At 39.8% G+C, this 16,506-nt stretch overlaps 3 protein-coding genes across 4 annotated transcripts in view; 1 reads left to right on the top strand and 2 right to left on the bottom strand.

Annotated features, from left to right (window-relative positions):
• The window catches only part of eif4eb (eukaryotic translation initiation factor 4eb), a 13,598-nt gene extending 12,766 nt beyond the window's left edge, over positions 1 to 832 (bottom strand). The window contains exon 1 of the mRNA XM_022200984.2: positions 674 to 832. Within this exon, the coding sequence (XP_022056676.2) occupies positions 674 to 832 (159 nt within the window). The remainder of the gene's footprint in view (positions 1 to 673) is intronic.
• The window catches only part of LOC110955846 (alcohol dehydrogenase 1-like), a 322,968-nt gene that overhangs the window by 141,624 nt on the left and 164,838 nt on the right, over positions 1 to 16,506 (bottom strand). The gene's annotated exons all lie outside the window — the stretch shown is intronic.
• Positions 784 to 16,506, top strand: metap1 (methionyl aminopeptidase 1). The gene is made up of 11 exons (XM_022200983.2): positions 784 to 947; positions 2,898 to 2,949; positions 3,859 to 3,968; positions 4,263 to 4,323; positions 7,669 to 7,760; positions 7,839 to 7,922; positions 9,802 to 9,940; positions 10,677 to 10,808; positions 12,540 to 12,683; positions 12,792 to 12,857; positions 14,712 to 16,506. Exons 1-11 carry the CDS (start codon positions 831 to 833, stop codon positions 14,876 to 14,878), a joined length of 1,164 nt encoding a protein of 387 aa, XP_022056675.1. The 5' UTR covers positions 784 to 830; the 3' UTR covers positions 14,879 to 16,506.

The raw sequence follows: 16,506 nt of genomic DNA, 5'->3' as shown, positions 1-16,506 counted from the left end.
AAACAACAAAAATTGACGCCAATCCTACTTTCGGCTTGTATTTTACCAAACGTCACGGACAGCAAATACCGTTTTTTTTTAAAGAAAACGAAATATGAATTATGAATTCGCCCCTGAAGCCGTTCATCATCATCTACGTTAGCCTTTGCAACAAATTAGCTAATGTTGCATCGTAGAGGTCAGAAAGGAGCAGAGTCAACCAATTCTGACAGTTACATTTTTACCTACAAAACGATCTCCTGCCTGTATATCATGTATTACACCACGTGCCGATTTTTTTGGCATTTTAATAAATAACCATAAGTTTCTTGAAAATCACTTGTTTGGTGTAGTTCTATAACCAACATCTAAACAACATCAAAGTGCCTAATTTAGTAATGGACGTTTGTGTGGTTCTCGTCGCAGAAGTCAACAGCACGTTGGTTAGCAGTAACGTCAGCCTTAAAGTTGGGAGATCTCCATACACAGACATTCCTCTTTTACGCCTCGGTCGAGGCACAGAAGACAAACTTGAAACTGCTCAAAACAACACGTATAAATGCAGCAACTGTCAATTAACATTAATGTACTACTGTTTGAAATTTGTATATAAACTTTAAATGTCGTTACGATCCGTAATATAAGCAAGAAGCACCCCATATGTTTTGATATGTTCTTCACAGAAAGTGCTCACCGGTTGCTGGGCTGTCGCCATTTTAAATCTCTGTTTCGAAAGTTTCTGTTGATTGGACCGAGCTGTGTCAACGTAACGGCGTCGCAATGCACATGCGCAGTGTGCCGCCACTGGCCGGCTGCTTGTCGCCGACTCCACCCCTCCTGCAGACGAAGGCATGGCGAGCACCGAAGCTAGAAGGGAGTGTGAGACAGAGGGCTGCAGTAAGGACGCCAAACTTCAGTGTCCCACATGTATCAAGCTTGGTATTCAAGGCTCCTATTTCTGTTCACAGGTACTGCCGTTTTTTCGCTTTGCTTGGCTTACATGGCGGCTGTAGCCATACACCTGGGCCCTCTGTGTTATCACGAGGCTGCTAACTAACTGTCAGGCTACGCAGGCATGTGTGTTGTAGGTGCTAGGTACACCGCTAATAACGCATTTGCTAAACGTTAACAAACGTGTTGTGGTTGTGTAACCGTATACAGTCTTCTGAAGATAAACAATGCAGCCAGTGATTGTAACCGATGCTATCTGTGTAACAGTAGGCCGAGAGAAACGTTTAGCTAGCTACCAATTGGCTAAAGTAAGTGATAAAAACGTACTTGCTTAGACTTAAAGCTCACGATGTGAAGTTATGTATCTGACAGGGTAAAACACTATGAAATACTAGATGTTGTGAAAGAAGTTTAATCATGCAGTAGATATAGGAACTTAAACTTGAGTTGTAAAGTGCTACAGGGATCACTAGTACCACGATGTTTGACCCTCATCCTGGTACTTTCTTTCCCACGAGGCCAAACCCAACTGAAAAATGTGTCAATTTGAAGTTGTCCTGTTTATCCCATACTTGGCTGAATATCACGCATGTCCTGCAGGGCTAAACAGAAGTTACTCTCCACTAGTTATACAGATAATCAGCTGAGCAGGACTTTATTTGAGTAACGTAACCGCATGTAGTACTTTCAGAAATATTGCATGTTGTGCTAGAATACTTCATGGGGTTTGCACCGAGTGGATATTGTGTTGATGAACTTTGTGGTTACTGTTTTGTGGCTGATGTCACATTAGGAAATATGTCTACCAATAGATACGAAACTACCACAAGTTCACTCTTTGCAGAGGGGGCCGGTTTTGAGTGCATCTAATGTAATGCACTTTCAAAATATTTATAAATAGACGGGTTAGGTGACAATCTTACCACAACGCTAATGTAACTTAATGTAAGTTGTCTTGTGGTGCCATGCTATTTGGCCCTAAAGGTCTTCACTGTGATGGCACTTTTGGCTGTGCAATTTGATCCTATTCTCTGCATTGCCTGTATCTCTTTTCTGGTAATTTTCCTAAAATGAGTTAAATAATTACATTGTAGACTGATCATAACAAATATACATATAGAGACATATATTAGATATAAAGTCTTTATTACTGGGTGACTGATATGGTTTTTCTGGACCAATGTTGATTAAAAAAGCAGTCTCAGAAGGAGTACATACCTTTATCGTCAAAAATATAGAAACGCAACATACTGAAAAAGAAAAATCAAAAATGATACAGCTATGTTCATGTGTCTGATATGTACACGTCCTGTTTTGTGGGTCAATGCCAGTTTTTACTAATCAAGGAGATCAGTAATTGAAAAGTAATAAAGAAAAGTACGTTGAAATGCTTTTTATATGTTTGATTAAAAGAGAACTGGGACATTACTCGAAATCACAGAGTGGTGAGAGCAGATAGAGAGAAGTGATGGAAAAGTAGCTCATTTTGATATATATTGATTTATATATGCAATTCAATAATCCCCAAGGCTGATAAACAGTCAGTCCCTAGCATCTATCACTAGGGCACCTCCTGTGGTACACCTCGCTATAGTAATCCTTTGTTACTGCAGAAGCAATGTTGAAAAGAAAGTTAATTGTAACAGTTAATTATTATTATTATTATCAGTTTATTTAAAAAGGGACCATGTACAAGATTAAACATAAATGTTTCCATTGTACCAGAGTTAGCTTTAAGCTAATATTTAAAGGAATTTGAAAAGGCTATCTTGGGCTTTGAGGAATAGAGAGACACAATTTCCTAGAATTTTATGTCTAAAAAAAAACTAATCAAAATTAGAAAATGAGTTGAATTATACTGAAATAAAAAAGTTAGTTGCAGCCCTAAGTTTAGCTGAGTTTCTTTGGATTGTGTATCAAGCACAGTTTGGACAGTATTATTAATGATTTTCTATTTCATTTTCAAGGAATGTTTCAAAGGAAGCTGGGCGTCTCACAAGCTGCTGCACAAAAAAGCCAGTAGGTATCACTGATCACTTTTTATAAATAGGTTGAATTATATTTACACACACACACACACACACACACACACACACACACACACACACACACACACACACACATACACACATGTTTGTTTTTCTATACCGGTGGGGACTTACCATTGACTCCCATTCATATCTAACTCCGAACCCTTACCCTAACCCTAACCTTAACCATCACCAAATCAATGCCTAACCCTAAACAAGCGTTTTTGCACTTTTACATTTTTTATTAACAACAATATGGCCAAGAAAACGGTGTTGCCACCCGTGGGGACCTCATTTTAGGTCCCCACCGTAAGACAAGTCCCCACCTTTATAGCAAATAGTCAGGTCAAAGTCCCCACCTGTATAGCAGAAACAAGTACACACACACACACACACACACACACACACACACACACACACACACACACACACACACACACGTATGTCTGGTTTGCCATTCCAGTGGGGACTTACCATTGACTCCCATTCATATCTAACCCCTAACCTTAACCAACACCAAAACAATGCGTAACCCTAAAGAAACGTTTTTGCACTTTTACATTTTTTAGTAACAACAACATGGCCAAGAAAACACTGTTGCCACCCGTGGGGACCTCATTTTAGGTCCCCACCGTAAGACAAGTCCCTACCTATATAGCAAATAGTCAGGTTGACGTCCCCACTGGTATAGATAAACATGTACACACACACACACATATATATATATATATGTGTATGTATATATATATGTATATATATATACACACACACACACACACAAATTATAGATAGAGCTCGTAGAAACAACTTTAATCATACATGTTCATTTCAGAGTTGTTTGAACTGATGCGGTGGTGCCAGATGCTTTAGAGACCTTGTGCTGTTGTTTTTTTTCCAGAGGAAGACAAGAACCAGAATGAGTCTAAGAACTGTGTGGAAAGAGACATCAACACAGACCCATGGTCTGGCTACCGCTACACAGGAAAACTACGCCCTCACTACCCACTGGTTAGTTCTTTAGTATTTGCACATATTTTGTATGTGTGAATCATGAAAAGAAAAATGAAGTGGTGACAGACACAGCTGCATACCATATCATATATTTTAATGCCTAGAAAAATCCCAAACAAAGCCCTGTTCTCATGCCTGTTGGTGCATATCTGTTTGAATGTGTCAAAAGAAAACACAGAGACTGTCATGGAATTAAGCTTGTGACTTGCTTCAGTTATTTTCTTATGTAAATGCTGATATTTGTGAATTTGGTGATGTAAGCTGTCTGTTATCTCCCTGTCCCTAATGTAGACTCCAATGAGGCCTGTGCCTGGTGACATCCACAGACCCGACTATGCTGATCATCCCAGAGGTAGCCATGTCTCTTTCTAATGGGAATGTATTTCCAGTTCCTCATATTGGCTCATCATCTATTTTGAAATATTTAACTTTCTTTTTACAAACTGTCTTGCACATGTTCAGTGCGCAGGGAAATTCCATTTTATCTATATTTTCTTTCAAATAATGCTGTTAAATGTAATATATTATCAGTTTAACACCTTTGTACTTTTTTTATAATTATTCTAAAGATTATAAATATGTTTATATGTTTGCTATGTTCAGTTCCGGTATTTTCCTGGGTGTATTGTTATTTCTTACCATTTGTTAAGAAAAATGTCTTGATATATTAAATACCCTTTCTAGTCCCCGTACATCCACACTGTGGAATGTAATGAACTTGGGCTTAGGTGGGGCTTTAAACTGTCTTCATATTTAAGAGGTCTGTTGTGTGGTAATCATGGAAAAGCTGAAAAAACAATTGTCACCCAGCGACCACATTGTCAGTAGGACTTTAATTTGTATAGCTACATCTAATGGAGTCTGTGTCTATGATGGTGGTAGATGAGTAATCACTGAAAGTGCACATGATTCAAGACCAGATTGTTGGGCCGCTACAACATCTATTGCTCTTGGCCGCATTAATTGTTCATACAATTGGTCCCTAATGGTAAAGATTTGATAACTTGGTGCCCATTTTGAGCATGAACCTGTCGAAAGCCTCTCTCGGTGTGCGCTCATTCATGCATGTGTTTTCTATCATTTTTGCATGAATACACAGATGTCTTGTGCCATTGGCTGGAGAACTACACACAAGCATAATAACCATGAGCAGACCTGTCGACATATCGGAAGTTAGAACTGAAAGAAGATCAAGATCAGCTATTGTGCAAGTTTAGTTGTAATTGAAATTGAGTAGTTCACTATCAGTCTCGGACACTATTTCATTGATAATTTCACCTAAGTACAACGAAACCTGTGCAGCTGTGGTATGCTGTCCTTCAAAACCAGCAATTTGCAGCTGAGCTCATGCATTTGATGCAGATTGAGAAAATGAATGAAAGCTGTTGACAGTTGCAGAATTACATGTTTGCTCACAGTTGGAGTTGGCAGCACTAGGATTATTTTACTACAGTGACTTTGAGTTAGTATTTCCATAAAAATATTGTTCAGTGGGGCTTTCAACAAGGTGGTGGTTTCTGGGAATTCATATACAAGGCATGAGTGCAATTTCTCAGTTCCCTTTTTGGTCTTTTAACATTTAAGAATCATTGAATATCTTGTAGGCACATTCCTACTGCTGACATTTTATTCAAAGCTAAGACCAATTTTGATCTGTAAAACAGCCCAGTAATATCTCACTATGATCTCTGTCCACCATTGGTGTTTGAATTACTGCAGGGGAAAGTAAACCTGCTGACAGGTTTGCCGTCATGCTGTGTTTTTTATGACCAGCCTGCTTCTTCTGTGTATATTATCACACATTGTGATAACTCTAACCTGCCTTATTTTACATTTATTTCTCTGGGCAAGCCATTCATTGTGCAACCATGGCAACTTCTACATCCTTGTCATCTAACTGCATAGATCCATACTCAGGTAGTCATGGTTACAGTCTCCTTTCATTCTTCTGTGATGCCTATTCAGGGAATGAAGCACAATTGTGCCAGGCTCATGTTTCCCAGCTTATCTCTGCTATTGAGCTCCAGTCAACTCCGAAGTGTTTTTTTTAAAATTACATAGAAAACATAGCTTCTTACCCTGATAAACTAAAAGGAAGTTGGCCTAACACTTATAAAGACATTATATTGTGCGCACTGGAATTTTCACATGCTTTGCTTCTTTTTTGAGCGAGTGAATCAAAGCGTAAGTACGTCCAATTGATTATTGCACTCACACTGTAGACTCTTCGGGTCAAAAGGAGGGCTGTGTTTGAATTGTACACAAACCTGTCTCATGTCTTTGTTGCTAGGAAACGGTTCATGTTCATCCAGCGATCATCTCGTTGAGTTAATAAATTATAGATTTTTCCCATTCTTGATGACGTGAGTGCTTTGACCAACACGTTTGTGTGCTCTTTCCAGTCCATTAATAATGTCTGGATCTTGTTGAATCTGTAGCTGGATTACTAGTTGCATCATTTATTGCCAACCTGACTCGACCACCTGACACCTGTGCTTCTGTTGTTCTCCATGTAACAGTCCTGCTCTGTTCTCCTGAGTCGACAGTGTGATTGTCATTAGTCTGCCTCTGCTCAGATGCTGAAGCTGTAGTGTAGTTTCTGCAGCAGCAGCTCCGTAGCACTGCAAGATGCTTTTATGTTTGTTGGATATTCATGAGTTAGGCTGGAAAATATCAAAACAGGAGCTCTATGTATTATGTAATGTATAAACAGCACGCACTCAATACCCACTTTTGTTAGGAATACCTTTGCAATGGCATGCAATCCAAAACAGCAGCTCTGCCGTAAATTGCAGTTTATACATTTTTAGTTTTTGTTGACATTTGCAGAATAACTAAAAATATTTACCCTTCGTAAAAGTAGAAAAAAACCTGAAATTTGGAAATGGGTAGTAAAAACTCTCCCTTGTCAGAGGTAGTAAAGAAAGGTCCTAAAAGTCTACACCTTTTCAGGATGAAAAACAAGTTGGTGACATTATTAGAAGCCCTTTCTTTGACCACTGCAGCTCAAAAGACAATTCTTCTCTGTGATCCAAGTGCACGGGCTGCTGGTGACACACCGCGTGAGCAGTATAAAGTTGAACTCCTCAACATCAGCAGGCTTCCTCTGATACGTCAAAAATGGCGTTCCTGTCATATAAACAAAGAGAATATGTATGTAGCAATTAAACTTTTATAGCGACAGCTCGCACCAGCCACGACTTTCTGAGAGTAGGCTCGGCTTCTGCTGTAGAGAGTAGGGTTTTCTGCAGATGTGCAAAGCTGTTTCTGTTGATTCATTCATAAAGAAAAATATCTTGAAGTTCATAGTCCGGTCATGATTTGAATTAATTGTCAACTAATTGACCTGTTGTAGCTGTCAGGAGTCAGACATCACAGAAGGTAAAACTTAAAGGATATTACAGATGGACATGATTACCTTGATGTAAAGCAGCAACATTGGCATCTTCTTGTGTTTGGTAGCAGTTAAAATTTTGCAGAGTACCTTCTCAGTAACAGATGATTTATTCAACTGTCACTTTTGATAGAAGAACAAAATTGATTAGGAGAATGTGAATCCAGCTGTGACAGTCTGGAAATTGATAGACTGACAGCAGCTGCTTTTACTCACAATATATTAGTTTAAAGAGCTCATCATCTTTACTGAGTGTTGACATGTGAGTGATGGCAGTTGTCTGTTCTTATTTTCTTCCCATAGGGATGTCTGAGTCTGAGCAGGTTTTGAAGGGAACATCGCAGATCAAGATCCTATCCCCTGAGGACATTGAAGGCATGAGGGTCGTGTGCAAAGTAATGCAATATTCTATGGCTGCCTTCATGGTGTTTCCATTTGTTGCAGTTCAGCTTTGACACATGTGCTCTTTGCAGCTGGCACGAGAAGTCCTGGACATTGCAGCTGTGATGGTGAAACCGGGTGTAACAACAGAGGAAATTGACCACGCTGTGCATCTGGTAATGTATATAGACACACACCAATGGGTTGTAAAGCCTGGAATGTTTTGTCTTTGGGTTGGCTACGCATAAACACATAATGTTTCAATGTATTGCAATGTGTTGTTTTAGGACATGCACAGAGAAGAACAGTTGTAGGTAACTGAAAGGTAACTTTTACAAGTGTGATACACAGGTTTCTAGGGGAAGTAGGAGAGATTTTGTTTACATTTTTACACTTAAATGACATTTAAATTAAAGTCATTTTTAACATGGACAATATTTACATATTCAAAGATTCAGGATTTGAAAGATTTTGAAAATGAGGAGACAACGTTAAATTAACTTTTTTATGAGAAAAACTCGGCCTGGGCAATGGACACTTCATCAGTAGCAGTAAGAAAATTGTTTGATAGAATGTTTGAGCACATAACCAATGTGAAAAAGGTTGTTTCCATGAAGTAACGCTAAGCGGGCTTCCCCCCTGGCTCATACACAGCCCCTAATACATTGATAGTTAGCCCCTTTGCCCTCCATTGCACTCCCTGTGGCTTCCATACACGTCTCCCGGCCTCGGCCTCTACTCACCCCCATCCACAGACCTTCCCTAGTGGAGGCTGGATGTGGTGTGGACTGGTAGTTGCCCACAACTCTATGTCATCCATCACCTCCACCTAACTTGAGGTCAGGGTGTGTGTAGAGTCCAATGTAAGGGTCCCTCTCTGATGACACCCAGTCCAGGCCAGCCATCGGGAACCTTAAACTCAGTGTATGCTGCTGCTTCACCCTGGTCTTCGCCTTTACACCTTCAGAGTTTTAAGTGCTTTTGTTGTTTAATGTGTATCAAGATGAGATGATTCCTGTATCCATTTTTACTTATTGAGCGCTTTTCATTTTTACCATTATTACCCATGAAGCTTGGCAAACGGGCTGAGGTGCTAAATTCAAAGTAAGGCGATTACATTCAAAATAAACCCCTTTTCTCCAGGTCTTTATTATATAAAATTATTGTTAATAATTGTCAGTGTCAAAGGATTTGTAACACTTTATCTTGGCATATTTTTCAGTTGCATTGCCCAGACCTAAGAAAAAATATATGAGACACAATTTATTATTCAAAGCAGAGTAATTTTAAGTTTTCATGACTGACAGATGAAGATTTAAAAACTCAGCTACTGATTGATGGATTGCCACACTTTGTTTGACGTTTGTGATCTCAAGATGAAGTGTCTTCCAGATGCTTGTATTCTGTTGACTTTTCTGACATCTTTGGCTTTGAGTAAAATGTGTAAACCACTGTTTGATGAATTACCATTTCCAGTAAGTTGTCAAAATTGTGATGACAGTTCATCATCAGCCACAGCTTTACTTTGTGTTGAGTGCTAATTATTAAGTGCTAGCATATTAATATTCTTAAAATACCACAGGAAACATATCTGTTAATGCTGTCAGTGTGAGTGTGTTTACATGCTGACGTTAGCATTTGACTTAAAGCACAGCTGTCACTGTGTGGAGCCTCGCAGAGCAGCTAACATGGCTGTAGACACCTAGTCTTGTTTAGTCGATTTAATAAGTGGTGCGGAACAGACACTGTTGATAAATAATGCAAGATGGAGTTGCTACATGTAAACAGATGCCCCTGCTATGGAACATCAGTTCAACTTCTGCTGCTTTTTTATAGTATCCTGACTTCCATACAGATGGTCAATCACTCATCTCATATGTATATGAAACACACAGTTCACCCTGTAAGGCTACTGGATACCAATACAGAGTTGTGATTTGAGACTACACTGTGGCTGTGTTCATGTATGTTGGGCAGCTACATGTTCTCCAATTTTGATTTACTTACTTGTAACCTCACTGCTGTCTTTGTAACCAACATTCTTTGTCGGTTTAGGCCTGTACAGCAAGGAACTGCTATCCCTCCCCTCTCAACTACTACAACTTCCCCAAATCCTGCTGCACATCTGTTAATGAAGTCATCTGTCATGGCATACCGGACAGAAGACCACTGCAAGAAGGAGATATCCTCAATGGTGGGCTCATTGCACTATACTGCTTCTCATATCTATCACAACTCTAATGGTTTATTCTTTATTTTCGTCGGTAGGAAACCCTGTTGTAGATTTTTCAACCAACGTAGCATTGACCTGTCCTTAAATCTCCAGTTTTTAAACACCAATTTAAAAAAATATATATCGTCATAATCTCTGTGTCAAACCAAGTTCTAGGAATAGTTAATCTAAGTTTGGATGGAGGGAAATGTTTTATTAACAAGAGCAGGAGGAGAAAGATCTCTCTTCCATGACAAATGGTCGTCCCAGCATCCTGAAATGGTGTCAGCAGGAGTTTGGCCAATTTTAGGTTCTTAGTGAGTATTTCTGCTCAGGTGATGTCTTCCATCCGCCACTCCCCTCAGAGTGTCTGATGGGAGTGCTTGCCAGCAACTCATCTCTCGCTGCGTGGCCCGACAAGACAAATTGTTTCATTAACCTTTACCAGTGGGGCTTTGCTAGCCAGATTCTCTGCTCTCTATATTTCTCCTTAAGTGGGAAAAGTCCCAGTTCCAATTTTGTCAGCAATTTTTTAAAAAGGGACGTTTTATTTGGCCTTGCAGATGTATATGCTATCTAAAAAATGTGTTACCTACCATTACTAAATGCTCTAGGTAGGTTATTCATAGTGGTGTTTGCTTTGTGTTCAACGTAATAGAATGTAGCTTGTCATGCAACACAATGGCTCTGACGTATTCACCCTCCCACACGTTCACAGTGGACATTACCGTCTACCACAACGGTTTCCATGGTGACCTCAACGAAACCTTCTTTGTCGGAGAGGTGGAAGAAGGAGCAAAGAAACTGGTTCAGACTACATATGAATGCCTTATGCAAGCCATTGACTCTGGTAGGTACTGCGGCATATTTTCTTTTCTTTTTCTAACTTCACGCAGTGGTGTTGGTGTTTTGTCCGCTCGTACAGGAAGCGACTGATGGGTTTCTTGCTCAGCTACTACTGTAGCCACAGTATTTGACTGTTCAGACATTGCAGTGAGGTCTGAGCGACAAAGGTAGGTGATCGCACCAAAAGATCACGGGAGCCTTTTAGGGCAGAATGGCAATCAATGATCACAATTTTCCCCGCAGATTGTGACCACATGATCGGTTCATTTTATTTTCACTCAGAAGTGATTATTCGAATCTCCACTGCTTTAACACTTGTCTGGTTTTCATCCTGCAAGATTTCCTGCATAATAATTATTGACCATGACGTAGCTTCTATCAGAAGGCACATAGTCACCGACTGATGTTCTATTTCTTTAGTCAGACGGTTGTTTGTTACACAGATACGTAGTTGTGGGTATTAAAAACTAGAAAAGGAGCATGAAAATTTCCTCCTCTTAAGTTTCAACATCGATGGATAACATGACTCTTATGTCATGCTGCCAGATGTTGACGTGTAGGGTCAACATCACACAGAGCGCAACAATAGGTTTAGCAAGACTGGCAGCATAAACTGTACTGTATAGCAAGAAAAATAACTTATTAAATTAATTTGTAAAAGAGGAGAAATCTAGCTTTGTCTTTTTGATTTCTGCACAGGCAACTAGGGCTGGCCCAAATAGTGGTTTCTGGTCTCCGGATATTCGGGCCCTATTAAAGATGAATATCCGAATATTCGTTCCGTCCCATAACGTTCGATGTTTTTCACCATAGTGTCTGCTGTTTCCAAAATATCTTTCACCTCCAGGATGCTTACTGCATCCAGTGAGCGTCCTCTTTGCTGTCTTACCAGTCATGATTTTGCTAAGGTCAGGTTGAGTAAGAAAAAGTTAGACTGTGCTATTATCTCCTTAATGACTCCATCTGTATAATTCCTCTGAAAAGCAGATCTATTCCAAAGAATTGTCCACAATAAATAAACGTCACATCTTCCACATCTAGATAAAGATGCAGCTTGGGATTTCAGACTGTCATCTTTATGCAGATATATACATATCAATATATTTTGTCCAGACGAGTAAGCAGAATTTGCAGTGCAAGAATCCCAATTTTGGGAAACAATATTGGCATTACTTAATTTGTCCACTAGAGTGCACCTACGTTTTAGAGTGTGTTGTAATTGACGAGTTGTTCTTGATCTTGGACAGGTTGCTGTTTTTTAATGTTTCCCATTACATCTTTAAGGTAACCTGGACAAAGAATCCTTAAAGTGCTTAGGAAATTGCAGATTTTGATCATCTACATTTGCATGACAAATGGGGACCTCTACTGCTGTTGCAGATCATGCAGTGTGCTTGAAAATAAGGAAGCAACTGATGATTTTCTCCATTATCAGTTAATTTGAATAATTATTTTACAACCTGTAAAATATCCAAAATAGTAAAAACAGGTTAAAATTTCCTACAGTCCAACAAAGACATCTACAAATGTCTTAGTTTGTCCAGGTAACTATCCAAAACCCAGACATTTAGTTCAGTATTGTCTAACATAGTGTAATGCTGGTATCAGCTAATGTTTGGCATTTTTGCCTGAAATCTTTCATTTTGGTGAAAAAAACCATCATTTTATTAAACTCTTAAATAATTATTATGAGCGTTGACATGTATTCCTTTGCCCTTTTCTTCCATGTCCTCAGTGAAACCTGGAATTCGATACAGAGAGTTAGGTAATATCATCCAGAAGCATGCTCAGGCCAATGGTTTCTCTGTGGTGCGAAGCTACTGTGGCCACGGCATCCACAGACTTTTCCACACCGCTCCCAATGTGCCACATTATGCCAGTGAGTAGCCCCATACCTGCCATCATCAAAGCCCTAAACCTGTGAAAATCACTGTCAAATATATTTTTCCTTGCAAAAATATGATTTCTGTCCTCCTTAATTATACAGAAAATAAAGCAGTTGGAGTTATGAAGCCTGGCCATGTATTCACCATTGAGCCCATGATATGTGAAGGTGAGTGTAGCCTTTGTATGAATATTAATATTTATAGAGATAAACCTCATTGTATTGATACGAAAATATCATTGCCTTAATTAAACAAGTTGCAGAATTATAATCGTTATGTAAAACAAATATCGCTGTCAAGAGACAGTATAACCAGAATGGAAAGTACAATATTGGACAAAACTTTGCAGTTCTATGGAAACCATATAGGTCAAAATTTTGTTAGCAAAGAAAAGGTGTTTTCAGCTTTGTTGCAGTGTAGTCCACAGATAATCCAGTAAGGATATAAAGTGTTTTATTTGGCTTTAGAAATCGAAATTTCTCAGCCCTTAAGGAAACTCTTCAGGGCTCCAGACCGCAACTAAATGGTCGCATTTTGCGACCAAAATTTGAGCGAATGTGAGTAAATTTTTCATCTACTCGCATGTGCGACCAGTAAATTTGCCAATTTTTTAAAATTACTGTTGAATATTTTTTGTTGCTTGCAAACTTCTGCTCCACACTTCAGCCCAGTAGACAGTAATGCGCAAATGAGCTAGTTTACCAACCAACATTAACTCCAAAAGAAGAAGAAAGGAGACGAACACCAGAGAAGAAGAAGGCGGGCCAATGTGTGTGAGAGTGGGGGCGAATAACAGTGAAGCTCCTGATGTTTCACAAAGCCTTTATTTACGTTCAGCCTTATTTTGAAAACAAATTCATCTTCCTTTCCTTCCCTCCTTGTCTCCATTCCAGCTGCTTCTAAGTTTAAACACATCCTTTGCTAGACAGCAACAGCATGGAACCGTTTTCTTTCATCTTTGCCTGAATTTTCGGACTTTTCAGCAGCGTCTTTGTCATGTCAAGAAACCTCTTCTTAGAGAAACACTTCCTGTGCCATTGACATGGTTACAAAATAAAATCCCGTTGCATTAAAATATGCCTTCAAAATAAAAGCCTGAAGGGAACGGGGGTCATTCTGTGTGTTTTCACCAGATGGTGGTTGCCGCACCATTTTCAAATTAGTCCTAAATTTGTATGCCATTAGATAGTCACAAAAGTACTTTCTATGCAAAATTGTAGGTCTGTAGCTCAAATAGTTGCTGAGTTGTGGGGGTCTGAAATTTTCAGAATTTGGGCTATAAAAAGCCTCACCAGTGGTTTTTTTTTTGCATCTTTAAGTGGTTAATTCTCAGCCTCTAGACATACCAGAGAGCTGTGAGTTGGTAAACAAGACCTCTGCATGTAGCTAGTGCCCCACAAACATCCCCAGGTGTTTCCCTACTCTGTAGGCCATGGGGGCTTGCTAAAAATTAAGAGACACCTACTCAACATGTCAACATGTCATTACACTTTTTGAAGGTAGTCACCTTTAACAACTAACATTTCAAAAAGAACAAAACTTACATAATGCTACCATTGGACTGTGCGCCCCTAAATTTTCTGCTTGTGCTCCTAAAATTGTAAGTTAAGGGCCACTGTGCTCCTCGGAAAAAAAGTTAGTCTGGAGCCCTGCTCTTCATTTTTCAGTTTATCTAACCAGATTCGGAGATTCATGAATTTCTTGGGCAGGCAACAAACATAAAAAACTCACCTGAAAGCAAGTTTGTTAAACAGCTGAACTTCCCTCAGTGCCAATAACTTTGTCAAGTTCCCACTTGAGCTGAGACTTATGAGACAAGTTGTAGCTGTTAATGAACTCTCCGGGGTTCAGAGGTGTGTGAGACCCAGTCAGGCTTTAAAACTGGTCTTAGAAGACATTTTATACCTGACAGGTATCTAGTGAGTCCTTGCCAGTCTTGGAGAGTTTGTTTCCACTGTTCTGTTTTATTGATGGTATGTAAGCCAAAGCCAGAGAGTGCATCTGTGTCTGTGGTATCTCAGGTGGCTGGCAAGACGAGACGTGGCCTGACGGCTGGACGGCAGTGACCAGAGACGGGAAGCGCTCGGCTCAGTTCGAACACACTCTGTTGGTGACGGAGACCGGCTGCGAGATCCTCACCCGCCGCCTGGAGGACAACGGACGCGCTCATTTCCTGAGCCAAATGTAGGCCGGAGCGGAACGCAGCAAGGACTGGACTTTTCCAGACACCCAGCAACTCTGGGTCTCACACACAAAAACACACTCAAAACACGCATCTCAAATCAAGAGGCACCACTCCTCGAACTCAGCATGAGTGCAGCTCTCATGGTTTTTGAATTAAATATCGGTTCCTCAATCTAAATGGAAGTACTTGAATGTGTCTTATAACAAATGTGGATTGCTTTATTAGTGAAAACTGTATCCTCTGGAGGAAATATAACAAAGTATTTATGAGATTTGGTGTCACTTAGTGGGCTGGCTTGCCATTGGGCCTGTTTTAAACTCTGGCTCACCCAGAGCTTTCACTGGCTTACTAGTTGTTGTCTATGGTCTGGTGGAGCTCAGGGCAAATTCAACTAGTACGCCATGCTTCGCTTCTTTTCTTTCGGCCTCTGCTAACACAGTCACATCTTTTGAATTTACCAGAGATGGATTGAAAAGAATCAGCAATACTAGAGGCACACCAAATAGTAACTCAAAAAATTTAAGCAGAAGAACAAGTTCATAGTTCTTAAGTTCTTAATTCAAGTTTGCAAATAAAGCATGCTCAGGCAGCCATATTGGATCTTGGATCTTCAGTGCCGATGCAACAGAAGCAGAATTCAGTTAATTTTCTAAAGATTTTAACTGGCAATAGGTCTTTTCTTTGCTTGCCAAGAGTGACATTAGAGAATTGATCCCTCTCTCATATCTGTTTGTTATATGTGAAGCGACAGAGCTTAGTCTGGCTTAAAATGAAGGAAGCAGGGGAAGGCAGCCAGCCTGGCTCTTGCCAAAGTTCAGAAATTATTATATCTGCACCTTTGACACTCAGTAATTAAAGTGTAACTTGTTCATTAAAGTTTGACACAAACAAAAGTGGCAAAACTATGGGTTATGTGTGCTCTGTCAAGGACTGTTTCTCTGCTTTTGTTGAACTGATTAAACAAACGACATTAATTAGTGAACAATAAAAGCAGGATTAGTCAGGCATGCTGTCTCTTTCTTTTACCTGCTAAGCTATGCTAGCCATCTTCTGGCTCCGGCTTCACATATAACTTACAGACATTAGAGAAAAGGAAAAATAATGAGTTTATTTACTGCTTCATACAAGAATCTGCTTGCTAGCTGATCATAGTGTTGCTGTCCTATTTGCCTGTTGAGGTGTCCAGTACACAAAGCCAATTGTTATATCTTGAATGTGGCTATTGTTAGTGCACATCCACTTGAGAACATCAGCCACAGTTGCTAGGAGAATTGTGACGTAGCCCCAGAGCATTTACACAGATATCCAGAATGAGAGTAATGACGTGCTGAACTTGTCGGTCCTGATTGGAGGATTACTCCTTTAGTGTCTCATGTTTCCAATAGCCCCGGTGTAGCAAATTGAGCCTTAACTTGTGAAACTAGGAATTAAAACTTGCTGGATATTTCAAGGCACGTAAACTGGTGTGTCCCCCCTCCCCATCTACTCGGCAGTCACCATTTACATTGATGTGGGGATTTTCCTGGTGCGAGCAGCATTCATTATTTCTACATTTCAGAGGACTAATGCAATCACAGTTTCTCTGCCATCTTTGTATTTCTTCTAATGGAGTAATAAATGACTCTTCTGTA

Source organism: Acanthochromis polyacanthus, chromosome 1, assembly GCF_021347895.1.
Source record: "Acanthochromis polyacanthus isolate Apoly-LR-REF ecotype Palm Island chromosome 1, KAUST_Apoly_ChrSc, whole genome shotgun sequence".
Taxonomy (NCBI): domain Eukaryota; kingdom Metazoa; phylum Chordata; class Actinopteri; family Pomacentridae; genus Acanthochromis; species Acanthochromis polyacanthus.
Note: the sequence above shows the minus strand (reverse complement) of the source record. Positions and strands in the feature narration are given on the sequence as shown.